The following is a 22,845-nucleotide window of genomic DNA, read 5'->3' as shown; positions in this document are numbered from 1 at the left end:
CGCATCCCAGGTGCTCCTGTGCGTCTTCATATACGAAGACAGTTGTTTACATGTGAAAAAAAAACGGCAACGAGGTCAATTATTGCACCTACCATCCGTGAGTTTGCAACGCAGAGCATTTATTATTGCGCAGCATTGCAACACACTGAGACATCGTAACGCATGGCTTATGATGCAACGGGGATTTACAATAAATATTTGGGAGTTCTATATAAATGCACACTATACAGAACACAAAAAAATGTCTCGAAAAGTAATTGGATATCCTGAATTACCAACTTTAGACACTTCCGGGAATCGGAAGACTTCCGTTTACTTTCAAGATTTCCGAGACCTGTAAAAACCCCACAAATTTTTAACACCACTTTATACGACCTGTACGCCCTAACAAAACCCCTTTACTAGCGCAAAAGCTCCGGTGATTTGCTCTATAGCACCGGTATCGCGACCCGCAACTATTTTACGACTGATACAGGAGTCCCCACGTCCCGGTATAATTTCTTACGGGATTCCAATGCGCCCAGTAACTCCCGCATACCGAACCCGTATAGATCCACGCAGGTAACATTTATATGAGGCAGGACACATTCTACCCACTATGATGTCGCAAACGAGTTATATGAAAATATTTAGTAGCGCCATAAAGTCTTCCACTGAGAAGGCTATACAAAGAAACCATTAGGCAAAAGGAAAGGATAGTGTATGGTTGCATTACAATGACACCCCATTTATTTTCATTTTTATACATCAAGAGCAACACACTGAAATATTGCTGCAACGTCGGCGTGTCTTGATACGTTGTTTCTCAAAAATTAGAAATTCTTCTTGTTCCTCTATTACCGTGATAAGATACCACTTCTACGACTGACCGATTAAGTTACGAAAATGTGGGGATAGGAAACCAATAATTCCAAATTACGTTTCTATTTCAAGTGTTCTGAAATGTAATCATCAATTTAAAACTGTTGCTTCGGTTACAAGCATTTCGAAAAGGAAATATTTTCACGTGTCCGGTATGTACAGCTGGTAAACTGAGCTGTTATGATCGCCCTACAACTGAGCCAAAATATAATAACTCCTAGAAACAAATTGTTTTGAGTTCGGCTGTACTTGCGAAACATCAGAGCAATCAGAACCACCCATTTTTCTCTAGCATGATCAGCATTACTCGATTGCTTTTTTTCAGGAATGAACCTATGGTTGCACAATTGCTGCTTTCACTGGGTGTGACAATCAATGCGACCAACAAATGGGGCCGTACAGCTCTACATATTGCCACCAGCAAAGCTTTTGTTAACTGCGTCCGTGTGCTCGTGAAGTATGCAGGCGTGCTTGACGTAAATATTCAGGTGAGGTCATTTTGCTACACCTATTTTAAAGGTGTGTGGTGCCGCTTTGGCTATTTAGAATTAGAAAGCGTTTTTTTTTTCGACGAATGGATGTGGTTTTGAAGTGAACGTTTTTAAATGGACTTTGTACAAATATAGAATATCACCTGCAAAATACTTAGCAAATTGCCTGGGCACTGTAGTTAGAAAACTGAATTTCCTTTTTCACATTGCTAAGGCTTCAGATAAGAAACGATGTTTCTGCAGATGCGATTGTAAGATGCTTTTACCAGCCTCCTGGAAACGAAGGAGGCCGAAATCTGATAACTAAACTTACACCAGATCTGCGCATCCCATAGAAGTTTACGCGCCTTTAATTTTTGGACCGTAAAAGGATCGTGCTACTCGTGGCACTAGAGCGGCGGGGCGAAGCCGTCAGTTTCGCTTACATTAGGCGGAGTTGTAGTGGGCTCGCGTGACTCGTCACTTCGTTGCGCGACAGGTGAAGTGCTCAGGTTGCCTGCGCTTATTGAGAGTTTTCGGGGGGAATAGAACAATTCGAGTGTTCAGGGTGCAAAAAAAAGGCCAAGCCGTCATTTTTCTGGTGTTCGGTGGAAGTGTCGGAGTGACTTCTGCTATCCTTTTGAATAGAACTTGGTTTCTGCGCTAGTTTGTGCGCCGGCTAAGCGCAGGGATCCGCGCAAGCACGCCAACTAAGCCGGTGCTTCCGAGGCGTACAATGCGACAAGAGAATTAATTTTCGCGCTTTCAAGCCACATAAGCAGACTCAGATGCACCGAAGAGTTTTTCTTGTAGTGCAGAAGAGGAACGAATATACCGCAGCCAGGAGGCCAGCCACCCAACGATATTTTTAGCTGTGCTAATAACGGTCAACTAGGTAGGCTACGCGGAGCAACTTCAAGGCTGGCCTCATGATCGCTGTTGTTGCTGCAATAAGAAATGGTTCACACTCACTCAAAAGTATTGCACCTGGTATCTGTGAACGCAAAGAAGAACAATAAAGCATAGCCACCGGGCAGTTACCACCATCACCTAAAAGCATGGCCATAGTTAATTCATGATGAGAAGATGATCATGACTGTGACCCTAATCAGGTAGATCGGTCGCCAATGATCTAAACGATGATCCGATTAAATGGGGGCTCGTGGTCGATGGCGCACGGCAAAACGATGAGCTACCCCAAGCAATTGTTCAATATGTCCACTTTATTTACAATACGTATTTAAAACTCTCATGGCGCACGATCGCACAAAAGATGTCCAGCAAAGCCCGCGTGGAGCTGGACTCGCCGCTCTCTCCTTTTTCCTTTTCTTCCCAAAATATGAAATCCCCGGTTTTACAACCAGAACCCCGCCACCATAAGGGACGTCGCCATTTGAGAGTGAGGATGGCGTAATCATTAACCTACACTAGGCCACTGATGACCACAGCGACCAACGAACTTAGGCGAGTGCAAAATAGTCACGTGACCACCTCTCTCACTTTATACCGAAACCCGAAAGTGTCCCATAAAACACAAATATAACACAAAGAAAAACCAACTAACCAAATAGAATCCTTACGACTGCAATCAGCTCTCGGGCGGGTCGTCTTAAAGTGTTGTTCATACCGGGCACGGTTATAATTGTGCCCCGCACCACCAAAATTTCTTTGCTTTGTAAATACGTCGAGCGCCCGACACAGCCTGGTCACCAACCCATTGACGCGTCCCAACCACCGAGTCGCCAGGGCCGGACGTGGAGCGAATGAAAAATCTACCCAGTAGCATTCAGCGGTGTAACCGTGGTAGGCAGAAGGTCTGGTGCCCTCTTCCCACCTTTGACTCCTTGACTGACTTCCAGCTCCCGTTGGGTTCCCGCGTTTTCATGGAGGTAATTGCGGTCGTTAAAAAGTCAACGGCTCCCGTCCGCCAGTTTTCCAAACGAACGAAAGGATGTCCTCCTTCGAAAACTAACATCGCTTTCAACTATTGTGGGGTGACTGACGTATTTGTGTGGGCCCGCTCGTCGGGTGAACACAGTAGCCCGGCGAACAAAAAGAATCTCCCGCGCTTTCTCCCCACGCCCACCGCGCTCTTGTCAGCTCGGCCGCCGTGAAAGCAAACCCAAAACAGGTAAACACGCTATACCCACCGCACTTTACCCAATTGCCGGAAGGTAGTAATTAACTGAGGTGCACGAACTTAACAGCCGAGTTGACATTAGTAGAAAACTGAAGGTGGATGACAACAGGTTCTCAGACAACTGTTTCAGTATATGACCGATCCAGTTAATATATCAGCAGTCCCAAATGGTCCCCGTCAAAAATTATTACGTGGAGCCTATGATCATAAAGTCCGACGCGAGCACTCTCTGTAAGGATGTCGAATGGCATTGGCAACGAAAGAGACTGAAGCGGACACCACGCCTGCTCTGTAAAAGTAAAAAGCCCGGTTGGAACGTAGCCTATCAGTGGCAAAACACCCCGCAGGTTTTTACACCAAGAATCACGCCCGTGTAAGTTGGGGCCATTAGAACAACCCCTGGATATCAAGAACCGCGGTCGTTTCAACTGACACAGAACTGAGTTGCTATTTGAATGCCGTAGATGGCACTGCAGATATTCATCCAAGACGAAGAGCGGAAGTGGAAGAGATTTGGTGAAGGAGTAATGATTTACACCGGTTGTATGAACACAACCCGAGACCTTAGTCAGCCACCGAAGTACCTAACGGTCCTCATCGTTTTGGCATTAAGGCATCGATTGCAAATTATTATCAACACTTTATTTCCAGTCTGTATACCAGCACACGAGAGCAGTAGAGGCATTGAAGACTACACGCCGGAGCGACGGAGGTGCACAGAAATGAGTCCCACCGTTCATTGATTGATTGATTGATTGATTGATTGATTGATTGATTGATTGATTGATTGATTGATTGATTGATTGTAGGGTTTAACGCGCCGAAGCAATGCAGGCGATGAGGCGCGCCGTAGTGGAGGGCTCCGGATTAATTTTGACCACCTGGGGATCTTTCACGTGCGCCCAAATCTCGTACACACTCCCACCGTTCACGTCTACCACATTAACTCTAATTAATCGTTGCACCAAATGCCCCTGACAAAGAAATGCAGAGCATAAGAAACGATGTCTGACCTGCACGCTAAGTCAGGTAAACCGAAGTATTCTTTACAACCCTACGGAATGCTTTCATTACGACGGATGAGTTAGGAGGCAGGTGAGAATGCCTCCGAAGACGCAAAAAAGGTACCACCGTGAAAAAATCCCAGATACGTGGTAGGGCATCGGTACATTTATACGACCATTATGACCTGTTCTAGAAACCTGAGAAACTGTAGATTAACTACAGAAGTGCCAACCCGCCGACATACACATATTCCAAGAATGGTAATATCACAGCGCACACTGGGAGAAGGAAACCCCTTCGAAACATCGAAACTTTGCGAGCGCTACGAAACTTGCCAGCACGAAGTAAACATTCCTTCTCATTACTCTTTTTCACTAACACCGTGAGCCAATCCATATTTCTTAAAATAATCTACACTTCTCCTGAGCCTTTAGGGCTGGGACCATTTTGTGGTGTATTTCTTGTACGTAGGCAAGTTGCTTCTAGACACAACGTGAGGACATTTGCTGTCCATGGGTTTCCAATTAGTTGCCCTATCTCGTCCACAATTTTCACTAACCGCTGTCGAATTGCGTAACAGAGATTGTGAATGATGTTGCTTCTACGCACAAAGTTAGGGCTTTGCTTTCTATGGACTTCTAAACCATTGCCCTGTTTCTGTCACAAGGTTGCGGTAACCGCTGTTAAAATTGGAAACAGCCGTAGGGAATGCTGCTATTTATTGTTTACTCGTGATCTTCGCACTGGGCAATTCTAAAGTTCTTTGGGGAGCACTCTTGATGCCTAACTTATTTACTCTATACCCCGAGAGGATTGCATTCCAACGTGTAGCGACCTGTGGCATGCGTATCGGTAATATTTTTACGCATCACAGGAAAAGTCGGAACCTAAAATGTACCTGCGGAAAATTCCACCATTTTTTGAGTATATCTGTACCTACCAAATTTTCACAGGACGACGGGGGATGCACCGCTCTTCATGAAGCCATTGAAAGCAATATGGACATACTTGCTCTTCTGTTGGACGATCCTCATGTGGATCTCCGCATAAAAAACAACGCTGGCTGCAACGTTCTTCACCTAGCCGCGCTAAAAGGAAACATTCCGTAAGTATTTCAAATCGGCTTATTGCCAGCAAGAACTTGTTGTGATGGGCTCTAGTGCTAGTGCTGGGAACATTTAGCACTGCACCAAAAATTGCAGACTGTCAAGAGGCTCTTCAGACGTGATTCACGGTTTGCCGAGGCTATAGATAAAAACCGTCAGTCTTGAGATCTAAAACAGCTGTCGGGCTTTGTGAATCGACACGTTTAGAGTAACCTCTGGCATAACGATGAAGTATTGGTAACACCGCCACTGCGCCAGTTATATAGAAACGAAACAGTACTTTTAAGAAGAGAACAACTAACTTGTTCATAAAGCTAGTATTATAGTAGGGCACGCCACTTACACCTTCACGATTTCCCCCGTGGCTGTATTCACTACAAAATGTCTTGTTTTGAAACAAAACTTTACAGATTTCAAGAAATAAACGTAATGATGAATAAACATGATGAAAGCGCCCTTTCACTACATGTAACGGAGGGCTAAAAGAAGTGCTGGCCCAAAAAACAAGAGCGAAATCCGACGCAGAATAGATATGCGACAGGATTCACTCGGCAAGCGCTCCCCAATTATGAAAAGTAAGCAAACCTTATTACTCAGAAGAGGAATGTACAACCAATGCATAGTGCCGATGAGGACATACGTGTATAAATGTAAAAACTTGGCGTCTCACTAAACCGCTGGGAGGCAAACTTGTGGTGGCTCAACGGGTCATGGAACGAATAATAATTACAACAAAACATAGAGACAGGAAATTATAAATTCCTGGATCAGAGAACAAACTCGATTAGATGATGTCAAATGGAATATGACAACCGGTGGACCAAGAAGTAACAGAGTGTACATTGAGAGACGTTTCTGGAAGAAGGCGGAGGAGAATATTTCAGTGGAGGAATGCAATTACAAAATTCCGCCGCAATGGGTGGACTCTGGCTCTGCAGAACGTGACAGGTTGGAGGCCACTAGGAGAGGGCTTTGTGCTCCAGTTCAGCTCAGATCAGTTCAGTAAAAGTTCATTGAGGTTCAGGAAGGGTTAAACAGAAGAAACCTGGGTGGAGCCCTCTTTCCAGGGCCCCAGAAGCTTGTTCCCGAGCCTGGGGCGTGTCGGTACGGTGGTGCCGGTCTTTCACGGCCTCGCTAGCTAGTGAGAATTGAGCATGCTTTGGTTGTTATTGTTGTTATTGATAATGACCATATGATGGCCAGCAACGTCTTGTGTTTTTAAGGTCATAGAACCTGCATTGTACTTTCATTGGGAAAAAGGCAAAGTTTTTTTAGAATTTCTTTTATTTGTTTTCATTTTTCTGCCAATATGCCTTGAGCAGTGGTTTTTATGCTTGTATTTTACTGGTTCTTACCCGTACGAAGCATTTCGCTATCTAAGGTGGGGTAGTTCTTAGGTAAGATGATTCAAAGTGCGTGGAGCGAGTTATTCCTGGGATTGCACGGGCGTTCTACGGGCATCTGAGGCAGTCATCGTCGCAGCCTACGTAATCATACTGGGCCAAGTGTTTCCCCATCCGAAATTGAAGCGTCCTCAGTAGCACGAAGAGTTGCCCACCCTACATGTAGGTTTGAGCATTTATGAATGCATCTGTGTCACAAACCTGTAGCTTGTGGGTGTCACACTATATGTGTACGGTAGGCCGACAAAATATAGTAGATAGCGTACCGCAACTTTTACGATCTCATGACAGTGCGCCTACCTGGCTGGCCAACTCCGGTTGACCGGGTGTGGCATTCGCCGGACCACCAGGAAAAACTCCACAGAACCATAGCGAACAGCTTTCAAAATGCGAGTCATTGGCCACCCGTAAACAGGCGTTTCAGCGCAGGTGACTACACCCCTAATCACAGCCGTATAGTTGGAGGCGTCATACTCTGTGGGTGGGAATATGCGAATATAATACAGTGATAACGAGCGAGAGCAAGAGAAGGTTATTTATTGAAAAAGGAAGAGCTTTTCCGGCATCTACAAGTCCCCTACATGCTTATGTGCTGTGGGTTGGCGACGGAGGGAATGAAAAAGAAAAAAAAAACCTGTCGTGGACTTGGCCCGATAACCGACTTACATGCGTTCGATTTTTATTCTGAGCTTGGGCCACATAATTTACAACTTTTAAATTAGGCCAATTGCATCCAAATAGCAGAACAAACTCCATAGAGCTTGGCGCTGCTTCGAGGGAAAAATCCAAGGTCCTAAATTAATCCTGAGAGTAATTGCCCCCTGTTCTAGACGTTCAATGGTTTCAAAAAAGTGTGATTTTGGTTCCATGTGGGGTTCATATTCTAATAAAGTGTGTTCAACTGTTTCGGCGCAAGACCAATTATCACAGTGGGGATTTGGCGTTGCTCCAAGGCGAAATAGGTAACTATTTGTGTAAGCAGAATTTAGCGGTAGCCGATGGTATAACATTTCCAGGTTACCAGGAAGCTGTTTCAGGAGTCTCGGCTTTAATTCTGGCAAGTGTGCAAAAAGAAGCGAGTATTTTGTAAGTTACTCCATAGACGGTATCTTTCAGTCACCGCAACGTGGTGAGCCACGGCAGACGCTTCTGTTTTTGTCAATTACACCTTGCGGTATTTCCGGTACAGAAGACTTCGTCAGATTTTTGGTTCCCTTTGATGCCGCTGTGTCCAAGTATCCACTGCAATTCAATGTCATATGACATTAAATGACATATCACAGGTTTCGATTTGCTGGGGGGGAAATCTGCTTCTCCTAGATAAAATTTGCAGAGCTTCCTTGGAGTCCGTGAATATGCTCCAGTGGAGCGGCACATGGCGCAAGATGTAAGCGACTGCCTCCTCCAGCGTACAGAGCTCAGCCGCTGTCGAAGATGTTTGTCGCGCCAGACGAAATGAAAGCATTTCACCAGTTAGCGCAATGTATAGTCCACAGAAAGAGCTTTGTATGGTTTATGATGCATCGTTGAATATAAATGTTCTTGCTGAATTCGCTCTATACATGTAGTCCAGAACAATGTGGAGGATTTCTGACGGGGGCACAGCTTTTTTGGGGGCCAATTCCTGGGACACCACTTTCAACTTGTAGGGGAGCAAGGTTCCACGGAGGGAAATGAGGCAGCGTTATTGGCGAAGGCTGGGTTGGAACCGCCAATGGTATGCTATGGATCGTCTTGGCGTGCACTGTACAAAACGCGTAGGATGTTGATTGATTGATTGTAAGGTTTAACGCACCGATGCAACGCAGGCGATGAGGCGCGCCATAGTGGAGGGCTCCGGATTAATTTTGACCACCTGGGGATCTTTAACCTGCGCCGAAATCTCGAACACACGGGCGTTTTCGCTTTTCGCCTCCATCAGAAAAGCGGCCGCCGCGGCCGACGCGTAGGATGTCATTGGGGCCCTACCCGAGTTGCAGTGATTGAACGCCGCGAGTTATATAATTTCTGTGAAATATTGTATTGCTATTGTTAACTACTCGCAGAAAATTTCTTGTAATTCAGCTTCGTTTTAACTAACGTATTACTTGAAGTGTTTGTTAATTGAGAAAACCAAAATCGCAAATCCAATGACCTGAATAACAAACAGTATTCTGCTGAAAAATATCAACGAGACGTATATACCATTTCAAATTGCTATATCAACCAATTGCAACGATGCTTTTTTAAGTGCTAACATTTTCACCACACGGAACCCACTGTGATTGTAGGGGAAAAACATTATTACTCAGTTAGGAAAGCACATTTAAAAGAATGTAAAATCTCCCTTTATAGATTTTATTTCCGCTGCTTTAACAAAACAGAAGAAAGACTTATTCTCCCTGCCTATCTGTCCAGCTTGCTATTAAAGATAGCGCAGCACAAAATGCAAATCAAGCAATACGCGTGTTCAGTCGTGGGACCTCGCTAGCACAACTGGAACGAATTCGTAACTACGTGTCTCCGTTGTCAACCTTGCGAATTAGGCTCACCTAACGACTTCCACGGAAGAAACAAATCAAAGAATGCAGTTTGCAGGTAGCCGAACAGAATTTTGAGCATAGTTTATATCGCCTCGTACCGAGCATCAGCGTGGCATTGGAAGGCTACTGTTTAGACATAAAAATTGAGATACATGCTCCGGTGGTTAAGCTGAGGTTGTACAGTAATTTTCTTGTTGCCAGTGGCCTGTACGTCTTCTCGACTTTCTCATTCAAAAGCCTTACAACTCGGCTGCTGTATCTTTTTCCCCTTTATGAATTCATCGGCCAATATGTCTATTATTTGCACCCCAAAGTATATCGCAAAGTTAGTCCATATAATTTTTTTGTGTTATTGATGTGGGAAACAGGTTGACTATTCTGCAATTTGTTATATGTATCTGTATTGACAAAGTGCGGCAGAGGCTATTGTGTCGGAGGCCCCTGAGCTCGCCGGCGTGAAGGATGAGTATGGCTATACTCCACTGCATTCGGCTGCCATGAAGGGACACTATCAAGTGGCAAACATCCTGCTTCAACAGGTACATATCTCAAATGCTATAAAAATTTCGTTTTTTAACTCAACTTGAGAAATTTTGTTGAAATAAACTGAATACAGAAAAAGTATTCCATGACTATATTTTTTATACAGCTAAGAGACTCCTTTTTCTGTCGGTATGAGTGCAGATGTACAATCGGAGTCAAACGAAATCCGAACACGAAAATACGAACCTGAACGCACAAATAGCGCGATTTCTTTCCATGCAAGCGAAAATGACGCGTGGCTTAGTTACAAACACAAAGTTGGGAAACGTGGATATCTAGACATACCAATCGCCAGCCATTATATGAACTCTACAAACAGTATTTTTCAATTTTGCATGAACCGGTTCATATGCTCGTGTCCGCGTTTCTTTAGACGCCGATAGTACATATTAGGAGGCCTCTGTATCGGTTTGTCATAAACAAATATACCCGTATTTAAGTTTTCCTTACATTCGTACTGCGCCTGTTTTAAGATGAAGGTAACCGGGAAGGATGCATCAGAACGTGACTTTGCACACCAACTCCTCGTTTCAAGCGACTTCGCCTATTTTACAGCAATGCTGTATACCTCTATCCTCCCTCCAATGGTTTCATTGTCATGGGTAAAAATCCGAAGGCGGCAAGGCTTAGAACCGCCGAGCGCATGCATCAGTCTCATCAGGCATATAACATAGAGCTAAGGTTCGTTTAAGGATACCACAAAACAAGCGCCGAAACCACATTATAAATTATAAGGCAACTGTAAACAGTGCGAACCCCCCCTCTCCTACCATGTGTTTCTGGTAAAGATAACGTTTGCAGATTATCTTGGAAAGCTAGGCAGTACTAGTGTCACTAAAAGCAGTTTTTGCCCAAGACGACTAGCGCAAGCTTGCTGGACATCCATTTTCGCACGGCGAGATTGGAAGCAATTTTTTTTCTCATCACCGTGCCTTCGTAGTGACCTATCGCCCCTTTTTTTGCAAGATTCATTGATTTGATTGATTGTGGGGTTTAACACGCCGACGCAACACCGGCGATGGGGCGCGCCGTAGTGGAGGGGTCCGGATTAATTTTGATCACCAGGGGATCTTTAACGTGCACCGAAATATCGTGCACACGGGCGTTTTGCTTTTCGCCTCCGTCACAAAAGCGGCCACCGCGGCCGAGAATCGAAGCCGCGACCTTGTGCTCAGCAGCAGTGCAACGCCTTAGCCACTGAGCCACCGCGGCGGGTCCCTTTTTTTCAAGGGCCACACTATTGTCTTTATAGCATGAAAACGCAACACATGAAACTTTTGGTGCAGCCCAAAGCCTCGCTGGAATCTAACTTTACATTGAACTCACTGGAATTTTTTTCTCCTTAGGGAGACTGTGTGATCGACGATGTGAGCAACCGGCAATGTACTCCCCTCTGGTTGGCCGTATCTGAAGGACACGTCGATGTCGTCGAGCTACTCGTGGAAAATGGAGCCGATGTCAACAAGCCAGACAAAGATGGGAATTCGCCTATGCACATGAGCATTATGAACCGATCCAAAGTACAGTTTCATGCCATCAATGCCACCACAGCACCATGTATTGCAGCGGTACGTGAAAAGTTGTTGCAAATCTTGCTTTTAGATGCGAAGCATCTCTTGCTCGGGGGATGTCCCGCGTCCGTGCCCCGTCCACAGCGCCTCTGATGATGATTGTGGCAGGATGCCCCTAGGGATTGGCCAACGAAAGAATCCATCACGAGATAGCTTCGCGTTCAACCACCATCGTCATCTTCCCTTAGGGGAACCGGTGAAGAAGGAGAAGAAGACAAAGCTGCGAAGAGGAGGGCGTGTACGTTGCTCTCAGCCGGTGCACCAACGTCAAGAACCTTTACCTCACCAACGCTGACGCAGACTACCGATTCTATCACAGAGACGACAACATCGACAAGAACGTGATGGACGAGTTTCGGCACCTCGAGCACCACCGCCTACTCACCGTAACACAACAGTAATTGCGTGCCTTTGCCACCGGTGTGGACTCGAACGTGGAATTCCCTCTGGCGCTACTAAACACCAGATCACTTAACATAACGGCAACACAATGGAACCACACGGAGCCCCCATGATGCTTCGTATCCTCCTCAGGGTTCCCCACGGGAAGATGGTGTAATTTTTTTGCACCGTTTCCGCCTGCTTGAAACCCGGAATGCTAAAGGGCGTCTCCCCGTAATATTTCACACTAATTGTACATGTTGTGCTGAAAAAAATTGCGTCTGCTTTCCTCTAACGCTAACTCTACTTCTGTGTCGCGGCTTGCACCTTATTTCGGGTTCTCATAATTGGCTAATATATTTTTAATGCTGTTTTCTTTCCTCTGCAGGTTGTCGATCGTCTTCTTGAGGTTCCTGAACCGGGTATAGACACAAGTCTTGCACTAGCGTGCTATTTGGCCAAGCGCGGAGGAGATCTTCACCAAATGAATGCCGCCGGAATCACGCTGCTAGAAATGGCCAACAATTTGGGCGAGGACGTGGAGGAGTCGCTTCTGATATGGAAAACTTCGGCGTGGTAATTTAAACCTTCTAGTGTACTCACTAATGTTACACAAGCCGTTTCCCAGCAGTATTACATGTAGTATTTATTTTAACAAGGGGACGTAGTATTGTACATTAAGCGCATCCGGGGAGTACTTATTGTACCGATATTACACTAAAATATTTTTAACAAAAGCAGCTGGGTGGTGCTTTGACAGATACACGTCAGACCCTGTGGCCGGGGACACTACATAGCTCTTAAACCATATTGATTGGTGTGAACGCTATTACCGGCGGTTCTATCATTCCAAAACCGAATCTCAATTTTGGGTAATGCTGCCCCTTTTCGCCATCACATGAGAGGACGTGACAGTGACGGAGATCTTTTATGTACACACGGGGAGTTTCAGCAAATCTATTTGATGCATAAGCGCAGTTGTCCCGGAGTTGTTCGGACTGACCTTCCAACTTGTACGAAAGCGCTGGAGTAAAAGGACTTCTAGCGTAACAAACTTAGTCAATTCGTTTTAGCTCTAGGGAATCAATATACCAACGAGGTTACAAATATAGGAGCCTCCTTTTCTGTATCAACTGTGCACGAAGTCCTAATTAGCTTGCTCGTGCAATACGGAGCAAACTTGGTGATGTGATTGAAAAAAAACCAGAAAGTTAAGGAATTGAATTGGGAGCTTATGACAAACTAACTTCAGCACGTGGGCTGTTAGTGAAGACCACGGCTGAGTGTCACTTCGGGTCGTAAATCTGGCCCCGCGTAATTAGCGGCAGTGTAGAAATTCTGCTTTAAGAATGGATTTACTCGCAATATGGCAATCATGTCCGAATGGCGAAAAATGAAAACACGACCATTTGCCCAACTTACTACTGCACACTGTCCGTGTTTTTACCGACATAGTGAATGTACTCTGTTAGCGCATTCTATCTTGATTTACGTTCCTGGCGCGCAAGCACCATACCCAATGTTGCCTACACAACCCCGCGTCTTGCGTGCGTGCGCTGCCTGCGCACTGGCACTGCGGATGCAATAAACATTAAAAGGCCCCTTCCTGATCCGCTTTATTCAGTAACTGCGCGCGATTGCAGCTTCAGAGGATCAATAAAAGGAGAAAAAAAGAACTGGTAGATTAGAATGATTATATACGTTATTCTCGCCACTATCTTGGCCAACTAACTAAAGTCTTCATTGTGAGTGTTTCTTGGCGTGTGCGGGTCACGAAACACGAGCGCTTGGTAGAATATTTATTTGAAGGTCCGATGATGCATGCTTAGGAATGCGTCAGAATCTTGACCCTAGGCTAACAAAATACGACGAGGGAAGTAAACAGATGTCTTAACGGTACCCAAGCCACCCGTCCTCACGTTGCGCCATCAGCGTAGCGTTTAAATTTTTTCAATAGAAGCCGTGGAGACGCCAAGTTTTACCTCTAATCTGTGGCGTGTTGTGCGCAGGCGTTAGCGCCCCTATGCGCTGCACGGTGTCCAAGCAGGTTAAACGCAGGGAGGTTATTTAGTGGGGAAGTGCATTGACAGACGTCTCCTAGCTAACGCCGCTCGGTCCGCTCGAAATAGCAGCTATTAGGGGAGAGGCCCCATGTAGTCACGATACTGCAAAGATTTCATCTCCACTGCAAAAAATACACTTGTACACTCCATTATTCCACCTCTTCACCCCCCCCGCCCCCCCCCTCCCCCGGTTTCACGTTAGTGGAGATGGCCAGGTTTTTTTCATGCACTTTCATCGGGCGACGTTCGTTCCGTGCTATCACCTTCCGTGTTACAGAACAACACGGATCGACGATGAAATTTTCTCGATGTGCCCCATCTGTTGCTCAGGGAGTAGTAAACGAATTACATAGAGGGCCCATGTATTATGCATAAAAATGTACGCCAAAATAAAAGCGAGCATTAAGAACCTAAGCAGCCTGGCTTCACATATATCGCAATATATGGCCGCGTGGATGTTGAAGTAAACTTTATAATGTTAAAGTACAGAATTTCCGCCATGTCGTTCCTTGCTTGCAAAAAACCCGGCCCATCTCCATTAACTTGAAACCTGGGGAGAGGCGAAGCATGCAGTGTATAAGTGTATCATGCGGTTTCGATTGCTTATGCGGTTTCTGAGATATGATGAAGTGTGTAATGCGGTTTGTATGCGGAGAGCTCGGCGTCTTAGGCCTTGGCGGCTTGACATTTTTGCCCACGGAGATGAAATCGTTGGGGGTAGAGGTAGATAACTATGCTGTAAAAGTCTCGTGTCTTTGAAGCACAAAGCGTTCTAGCGGAAGGCGTTGAATAACGATGGTGCGGGTTTGTTCTTTTAGTACGCGTTTTTGCCCATGGAGATGAAACGTTCTCCCGCGACGCGTTGGAAAACGAGTTTCCCGTTGCTTTAGTACCGTAACTACAAGAAAAGAGAACATGAGATGACGACGACATCAGACGCCGGCAGTCCGAGCCCCTAACGTTCTTCACCTCTAAACCAATCAAATTTTTGAAACTTGATTTGTGTCCAGAACTAGTAGCCATCGCCGCGTACGAAAATTTGCTTGCGGCAATGCACAATGCCTAGCTCGTCTGTCTATGGTCGTGTTTTCAGGGGGCCTTGTCAGGTTTTTGGGTGACGATGGATTAAGCATCAGAGGCTGTTTATCGCGCACAGTTGGAAGCAACGTGTACTAAACTTCACCAAGAATCAACTAAATCTGTTACCTGAGATTGAAAATAATTGTTGTAACACACCTAATGTGACGCCCTCTGGCAAAGCAGGCCACTCACTGACAAGAAAAAGAATAAAGAACGCATGCACAGGATTGACCAAAAGAGTGTTCAGGCTTGGGGAGTTGTATTCTGACTGCCGAAGGTGGAAACAGCGTTTTTTTAGGAGACCCAAGGGGGAAAAGACCAAATTAGATTCGTCATAGAGGATTTGTGTCGAAGTCACTAAATTAGCGCTTTTCTCTGTTCTTGCTTCGCCGGAAGTCTTACGATAAGTTTTCAGTGGTTCGAGGGGGTGGGTGTAATGAAACAAAATACACTGGAGACATTTGTTTCATGCGCATTGCTCCAGGGTTTTGGCACAAAAGTGTCCGGAGCTCCTTCTTCGGCACAAATACGGCGTGATTCCTTGTTCTCTTGGTGTTATGATGACATCGTCGCTCAGCTAACTTTTTGTCGTGAGTTGTTTGATGAAGCAACGCAAACACATATTACCGAGCTCACATGCTACAACACCAATCACGCTTGCGTAGCGGTGGGCTAAACTACGGTGGATTCTCAGCTTTGCCAGTCCGCGTTACCACAGCATCGGCAGTCCCTTCTGTCCCTTTAGCAGCGTTCGCCTTACCCGTTACCAGAGTGTTGCTGGTCGCGTGGTGGCCTCCACAAGATTGTACCGACCGCTTCGCTCAGAAGTGTTGGTGCCATCAGCAGCTGCGCTGCTGTAACATGAGTTGACGCCGAAATGCTTGTAGGGAGCTATATTTTTATGTCTGGTAAATCTGTACATTCGTTTTACTTTAGCCCAAAAGAGTATTTCTTGATCGTTGGAATTTCCCGCCGATAGTGTTTCGAGAGTTAGCCGGAGGGCGTCTTTAGGTTGCCTTCAGTGTACCGGGTGAAATTTTTCTTTTGAGCGCGAGTGCGGTCTGGGCATTGTGTGTTCATTCTTGCAGCACGCACCTTGCTTGGGTGTTGAGTACATATTTTAATAGAATGCTACCATGCGGCAACCACCAACTCATGTGGATTTTTTTTCCAGCGGAGGAGCCGATTTGGAACTGGGCAGTCCCATTCGGGGAGCATGTGGAGGTGCACCTTCTGGAAACGGTATTTCTCTTTTTCAAGCTTATTAACCTATCGCAAAGCCGTCCGGTTTGGCTCTGAAGCTTTAGTGAGCTGAAAGTAAAACTCGCAAACTGCTGCCTCGGCTATTCAGCAAAGGTATAACACAGCATAACTTCATTTGCCCTTCTACCTAGGGTACACCCTTCTACCAAGTTAGTACTCTCGTTGCTCCAACGCTAGGTATTTTAAAGGGGCCCTGAAAGGCATTTTGAGCACACTAAATGAACTAGCGCAATCGCTAGATTGGGTCGCCAACGTCACCTGTGCCAAGTATTACTCTTTTACGCGCAACGGAAAGCTCACACTTTTGTTGCAAAGTTTGTCGCTTTTTTCTCACCCTTTCCTTCGTGTTTTTGGACGCCGCCATCTTCACATGTCTACATCATCGATTCCCAGATGTTCGTCATGAGCTAGACATCCTGCTATTGGGCGGCTTTTTCACGCACTTCCGGCAAAGAGATGAGTCGTCTGCTCAGCGTCGGCTCGCCGGCTGATCTGCCAGCGGAGTGCCGGAGTGCTTTGACATTTTACGACAAACGAAACAAGTGTAAACAAACGCTTAACCGTTTGTATTGAATGCAACACGGCGATAACACGACGTGGATTTTATCTTACGTGAGTACGTACCATAAAGAAAGTCCAGTGGCACTTCTTTGGTGCAATCGCAGAGAACGCCCTGAGCCGAATGCCCGTGTTTGACGCGTACATTTTATTCAACTTCAAAACAATCTAGAGATGCGTTTCGAACGAACGCAACGACACAACATGCGTTGCAAGTCTGAACCGCGATTGACAGACGATGAGTTGCCTCCTCCTGGCCGTCGTAAATGCGGCACTCACCTCACACCCGGTTTGCGGGGACGAGCAGCAAGTCACAACTCTGGCGCGCAAGCGAGAAGGCTTTTAGCCAGGCACACTGCACATACCCCATGCGAGGTTGAGTGGTACGTCGTTTGAGAAAGATAATCCAGACCATGGGAAGCACTATCCACCCGCAGAAGTACAATGTCGCATTTCATCGCGAAACGAACGCGTCCACAACACACAGGAGGCGATGAACACACACACACACAGCTTCGGTCGCTGCATTGTCTTAGCTGCAAGCTTCGTTCGGACAATCAGCGATGCTACGACGATACAGAGCTGCGTGAGGACGACGTGCTAACCACTTCACGTATTTAAAAACACAGGGGCAAAGAACTAGGTTCATCGGAAGCAAAAAATCTTTCCTCCATTATAGTGCCTGAAATATACTGGCTAGTGTGCCGAGGGCGGGCTCCAGGCGGGCGCCGGGAGCGATGTACGCGGCCGTCTGCCGCTTGGGGCGCTGCCGTGCGGGAGTGTGCGCGTTCATCCGGCCCGAGCAGATCGCACGGTTACGGTTACCTCCGAGCTGCGTAGCAGACGGCAGCGGCAGAACTTTCCATTCCCGCTTGCGACGAAAGCGAGCGAAAGCGACGGGAATTCTGTCGCGCAACCAAAATTTGTCCCGACCATTCGACAAAAACAATCGTCGCGCGACAAAGCGACGGAATTCCTGCCGCTCTCACTCGCTTTCGTCGCAAGTGCGAACGGGCCTTTATGCGCAATCTCCGCCCCACATAAAACAAGCTCTTGCTTGTCGCCTGAGCATACGGTTGATATCTGACTACGTTACACTGTGCTTGCCAGTGTATTTAAACGATGTCACTAGGTTTGAAACGTACGCGCTCGGCGTGCAGCTTTGTAAACGCAAGCGGTTTCACATACGCACGCTATTTTGCTGCTAATAGAGTTTTAGTACAGCGTTTGTAGCCTTTGCATACGCTAAACGCTAAATTTTTGCGTCCCGCTACGTGACACCGCGATGGGAGTTTTAGTAGAGCGTCTCATCAGTTTTGCGTAGCGACACACTAATGCATACGGCGCCATCTGTCAAATGTTTTCCGAAATGTCTCGCCGGCTGATCTGCTAGCGGAGTGCCGGAGTGTTTGGACATTTTACGACTATCCAAACGAGTGCAAACAAACGCTTTCCCGTCAGTGTTGAATGCAACACATGGGTGCAGCTTGTCAGAACACGGGTTCTCGCTGATCGAGTGCAGCGTTGGTTTGCTCTTCGCCTTCACGTTCATCGCCGCTGATAGAGCGATCCGATCCGGCGCGTTTTGTGCACGGGCTCTGTGTCGGTTCAAAATGTCTGTTTTCACATGCCGCGGGTAGTAGGAATTACAACCACCGCAAAATAACACCCGGCACCAGCGGGGCCACATCTGAGACCGCGCTTTTTGTATAAACAGTGCGCGGTGCACCAAAGGGAACGAGCGAACGTTTCTCCCCACGCGGCTGCGAGTTCGCCGCCAATACCAACTGCAGCTACGTACACCGCGAAAGGGCAAGGCCAGGCCGCACACATGCGGCCAGGTCATTCGTTCGCTTTTCCAGCCTGTGTCCATGGTGTTTACAGAGATGAAAAAGCCGAAAGAGCTGGCCCGTAGCAGACGGCAGTCTGTGGGAGCGCAATAGCGGAAGTACGTCACCGCTGAGGAGCGGAGCATCATGGGAGGGGAGGCCAACAGCGAAGAAACAGTTGAAAGGAGGAGGAAATACGGCGCGACGATAATTCGCGGTTTTTTATTTACGATTTCTCAGCTAATACTCATCGCTATAACAAAATTCTTGCAGGAGGAGATTGCTAATACATTGCTTTATTTGGTTACATGTACATCCATGCATCGGCGGAAGGCATTTCAGGACCCCTTTAAGAAGCTTTCTCCTAGGTGTTGAAAACATAGCGAGGTAAAATATTTGAATTAAAACAGGCAACGTTTAAAACATATCAGCCAGAAGTTGTTGTACGCTATGTATGTTGAGTTCAGGGTTTTTGACACATAACTTACAAGAAAAAATTCTACCCGAGGCCCTCCATTGATAAACAGATTGGTAATGATTCTCCTCCTAAATATTATGGCGATGATATTTGCCCCCTCATCAAAAAGCTCAGATGTCTATGTTATAATACTGTTTAATTTTATTAATGCCATCAGCTGCTCGTGCAACCAACATTTTGCTTGTGGCAGCAGGCAGCTGTGCTGCGCTATATTCATCCCTTTCCGTGCTCCCCCCTCCATTCTATCAATCTTGTTTTACACCCTTTCAGTTCAGTTTACCTTGTGGTGTTATAAAACCCTAAGTCTTCGACAAGCCGCAATTCCGAAGTTATACATCTGTAGTGACAGTCATATTCCAACACCACGTTCCCCGCAGTTTGTCTCCTTCAGCAGACCAATCATTCCCAGCAATTTTTGGTATGCTTGTCCAAAACCCTGTTTTGGTCAACCTTAATTATGCTCCTGCCCACTTACACAAACTGACATACACAACACGAATACACTCTAAAACAGAGTACGCTTCAGTCATATGGGATCGTCATCATGCATACCTAAAAACTGATTTGGAAACCCTGCATGGCTGTGCTGCACGCTTCATCTATTCGGATTAGTCACGTCACACCAGTGTAACAGTATTCAAAAATCGCGCCGAGGTAGAATCTTTATCCCGTCTTCGCTGTGTATCTCATTTAACGCTATTTCACAAGCTTTACCAACATACTTCTCTTGATAATGATTTCATGTGTGAACCTTTAGCGATCTTCCCACGTCGCCAGAAGCCACACAAAATAAAACGCATCACGTGTCGTTCACTCGCATTTGCTCAATCATACCTACCTCGAACCGCGATAGAATGGAGTAATCTGCCATCACACATTGTTACCGAAAAAAATGCCTCGAGATTTACAAATGCTCTAAATACAAACATGCAGACCCAACAGTGCCAGGCTGAGGTCATGATGGTGATGATCACAACGCAAACTTCTCCAAAGACGTTACGCGGGGAGGGGGGGGGGGACACTAGCCATGGAACTGTGGAGGATGTATTCCCGATATTTACAAGGCGGTCATGGCACAGTTTCTATTGTTCAGGTGGTGGGCCCGCACCGTTATGCCGCACTTCTGTCCTTGTTGTCATCTCGTGAAGATACACTTAGCAAATGGCATGAATGGTGCCCTGCTCGCTCTTGAAGAAAGGCCGCAATTTCAGTGTGAGAAAGCATAGCAGGAGGTAGGCTTGAGAGTCTCAGTTGGCTATTAAAAAACAACGTACGCGTCCACCGATAAAAATACGTCAAAGATTATAGGAATCTGCAATCTATTTCCGCATTCTCCTGTCACAGTCTACCAAAAGCACGATGTTTGGTATAAATATTCCAAAACAAGTCTGTTTTTCGCTCTCAGGTTCGTTTTTAAACGGAGCTTTCAGCTTCTCAGTGATGTATGCAGTCCACCCAAAACGCACTTCGCGAAAGCCAACTTTCTTTTACGAAGATGGTGATTGTGAGGAAGTGAAGGAAAGTTGAAACGCTTCCCATTCGTGAAATCGAAACACGCTCTGCCGTGTTGTGAAGCCGACCTAGACACAATTGCACCAATCTGTCGCAATAGAAGCACTGTGGATTTCGAGAGGGGTGCACTGACGGGCAAAATTAAACATCCATAAAATGCCGCTATTAATATAGCACTAGAGATCATAATACCTCCTAGGTTGGTTCCTTTGGTGTTCGACTTGATTTAGGAATGCTTCGCCTTCCCCCATTGTTGTCCTCGTGACAAGGGTGTAGTTGATATTTTACACACTTAACGGTTCCTTCGTGCATAGAAAGGACTTTCTTGTTTATCTCATCATGCTGATCGTCTACTACATTTTACGGTGTTCTACTATCTTGATTTTCGCGACATAATGGAATGCCTTTTCTCAGTCTCTTACACACCAACGTCAGTGCAGGTATTTGCTTGAAGACAACATGCTTTCTCCCTCAGGCAACCCCTAGGCCCGTATTCATGAGGTTCAAAGGTATGTTTTATGTTAGGTTACATATACTAGGATATTGCCACTCAGAAGACTGCCCGTAGTTGAAAGCCATGTAGTCATCACATAACCTATGAAAGTAGTGCGACTCAGTAGAATTGATTTTTGACACTGTTTATGACACTTGAGAAGCTCCGAAAAATCCGCGAAATCCAACCCCGTCCGTTTGTTTCTGTTTCCTACAGGCCCAACGAACAGCAGCGGCGCACCAGCAGAGATCGGCCTGGCAAAGAGACTGAGGGCAAGCCTCAGGGAAATGACGTTGAAGTACCAGGAGATGGAGGACGTCTACGTGTGTGGAGTCTGCTGCGAGAGGCCCCGGGATGTGGCCTTCAGTTGCGGACATCGTGCTTGTGCGCAGTGTGCTAGACATTTCCAGACGTGTCCTTGGTGCCGTAAACCCATAACTAGCAGGATTGCTCTTTACTAGTTGGTCATAAAAACTACGCGCAGGTCATCTCCAGTGTTACAATATACCTTCGAATTTGTGACTTCAATCCTTCCAGGTGCTAGCCTGAAGGGTAAAATAAAGGGCAGGAAATAAAGGAGGGGGCTTCGTTTAAAGCTGGGCCTTTTTTTTTCTTAACTATTGTATAACGCCATGTAATTGCTGCCCGTATTCATGGTTTGCGTTTTGTAGTTGTTACGGTGCATTGTATCTTGTTGTACTGCTTTTTTTTCTGTTTTTTTTTCGTTTTTTTGTTGTTGTAGTTTACACACCATATGGTATTGCCCCCTCCCCCCCCCCCCCTATGTAATACCCTCTTCTAGAAGGCCTTTAGGGGTAACCTGAATAAATAAATAAATATGGTTTTCGGGGGGGGGGGGGGGAAGCATAGAAATGAATATATATTGGGCCACTTTGCATCTCGACTGATTTTAATGTGTCTTTATGTAGTACAAAACGTCAAGAAGACTATCCCATCACTGCTATTTTGCTAGGGGCATTACAGTTGCTTCTTTGTATTTACTATTTTACTTGGCCTACTGGAGAAGCGCCCTTTTTCTTCACAAAATCACCAGTAAGCGCAAAGATTTTTGCCGCCTAGTTTCAGGTTTCCAAATGCCCTTCTTCAGTATTGCTAAGCCACGCGTTTCCAATTTGTTTGAACAGTGAACACAATCAACATATGGGGACATTCACTACCAAAAATGGCTACGAAAAAGCAGGGAAATGTTACTTTTTCTCATATTGGGCTTGTGATAGCGGACGCCTGGCATAAAAATTAGGTACTGAAGTTTGCTTTCGCACTAATTTTTGGCGTATTCCGCAAAGGTAACCTGTAGCATTTGGGATAATGGTGAAAACTGCTTTATTTCCACCTCCCACAAAATGAGCAGCATTAAAAGACACTATAGCCACACGTGTACCTTCCACGGGAAAAAAACTTCCAGATTACGATGTAACCTGGGCCTTTTTATGCATTCGTAAAAATAAAAAAAGGCAGAGCAAAGTAGAATTACTAATAAAAAAATAATTCGTGTTAGAAAATTGCTCTTGGAAAAAAAACCACGGTGCGGTTGTAGTTATAACTT

The 22,845-nt window shown here is 45.9% G+C and overlaps 1 protein-coding gene across 1 annotated transcript in view; it reads left to right on the top strand.

Annotated features, from left to right (window-relative positions):
- The window catches only part of LOC144138755 (E3 ubiquitin-protein ligase MIB2-like), an 81,341-nt gene extending 59,390 nt beyond the window's left edge, over positions 1-21,951 (top strand). Inside the window, exons 15-21 of the mRNA XM_077671167.1 lie at positions 1,187-1,349; positions 5,430-5,581; positions 9,920-10,046; positions 11,397-11,618; positions 12,391-12,578; positions 16,320-16,387; positions 21,495-21,951. Of these exons, the coding sequence (XP_077527293.1) occupies positions 1,187-1,349; positions 5,430-5,581; positions 9,920-10,046; positions 11,397-11,618; positions 12,391-12,578; positions 16,320-16,387; positions 21,495-21,739 (1,165 nt within the window). The 3' untranslated portion in view covers positions 21,740-21,951. The remainder of the gene's footprint in view (positions 1-1,186; positions 1,350-5,429; positions 5,582-9,919; positions 10,047-11,396; positions 11,619-12,390; positions 12,579-16,319; positions 16,388-21,494) is intronic.
- Positions 21,952-22,845: the final 894 nt, after the last annotated feature.

The sequence above is a fragment of the Haemaphysalis longicornis genome, unplaced genomic scaffold, assembly GCF_048455015.1.
Source record: "Haemaphysalis longicornis isolate Haplotype H1 unplaced genomic scaffold, Haemaphysalis longicornis Haplotype H1 scaffold_5, whole genome shotgun sequence".
Lineage (NCBI taxonomy): Eukaryota > Metazoa > Arthropoda > Arachnida > Ixodida > Ixodidae > Haemaphysalis > Haemaphysalis longicornis.
This window is presented reverse-complemented; position numbering and strand designations above follow the sequence as displayed.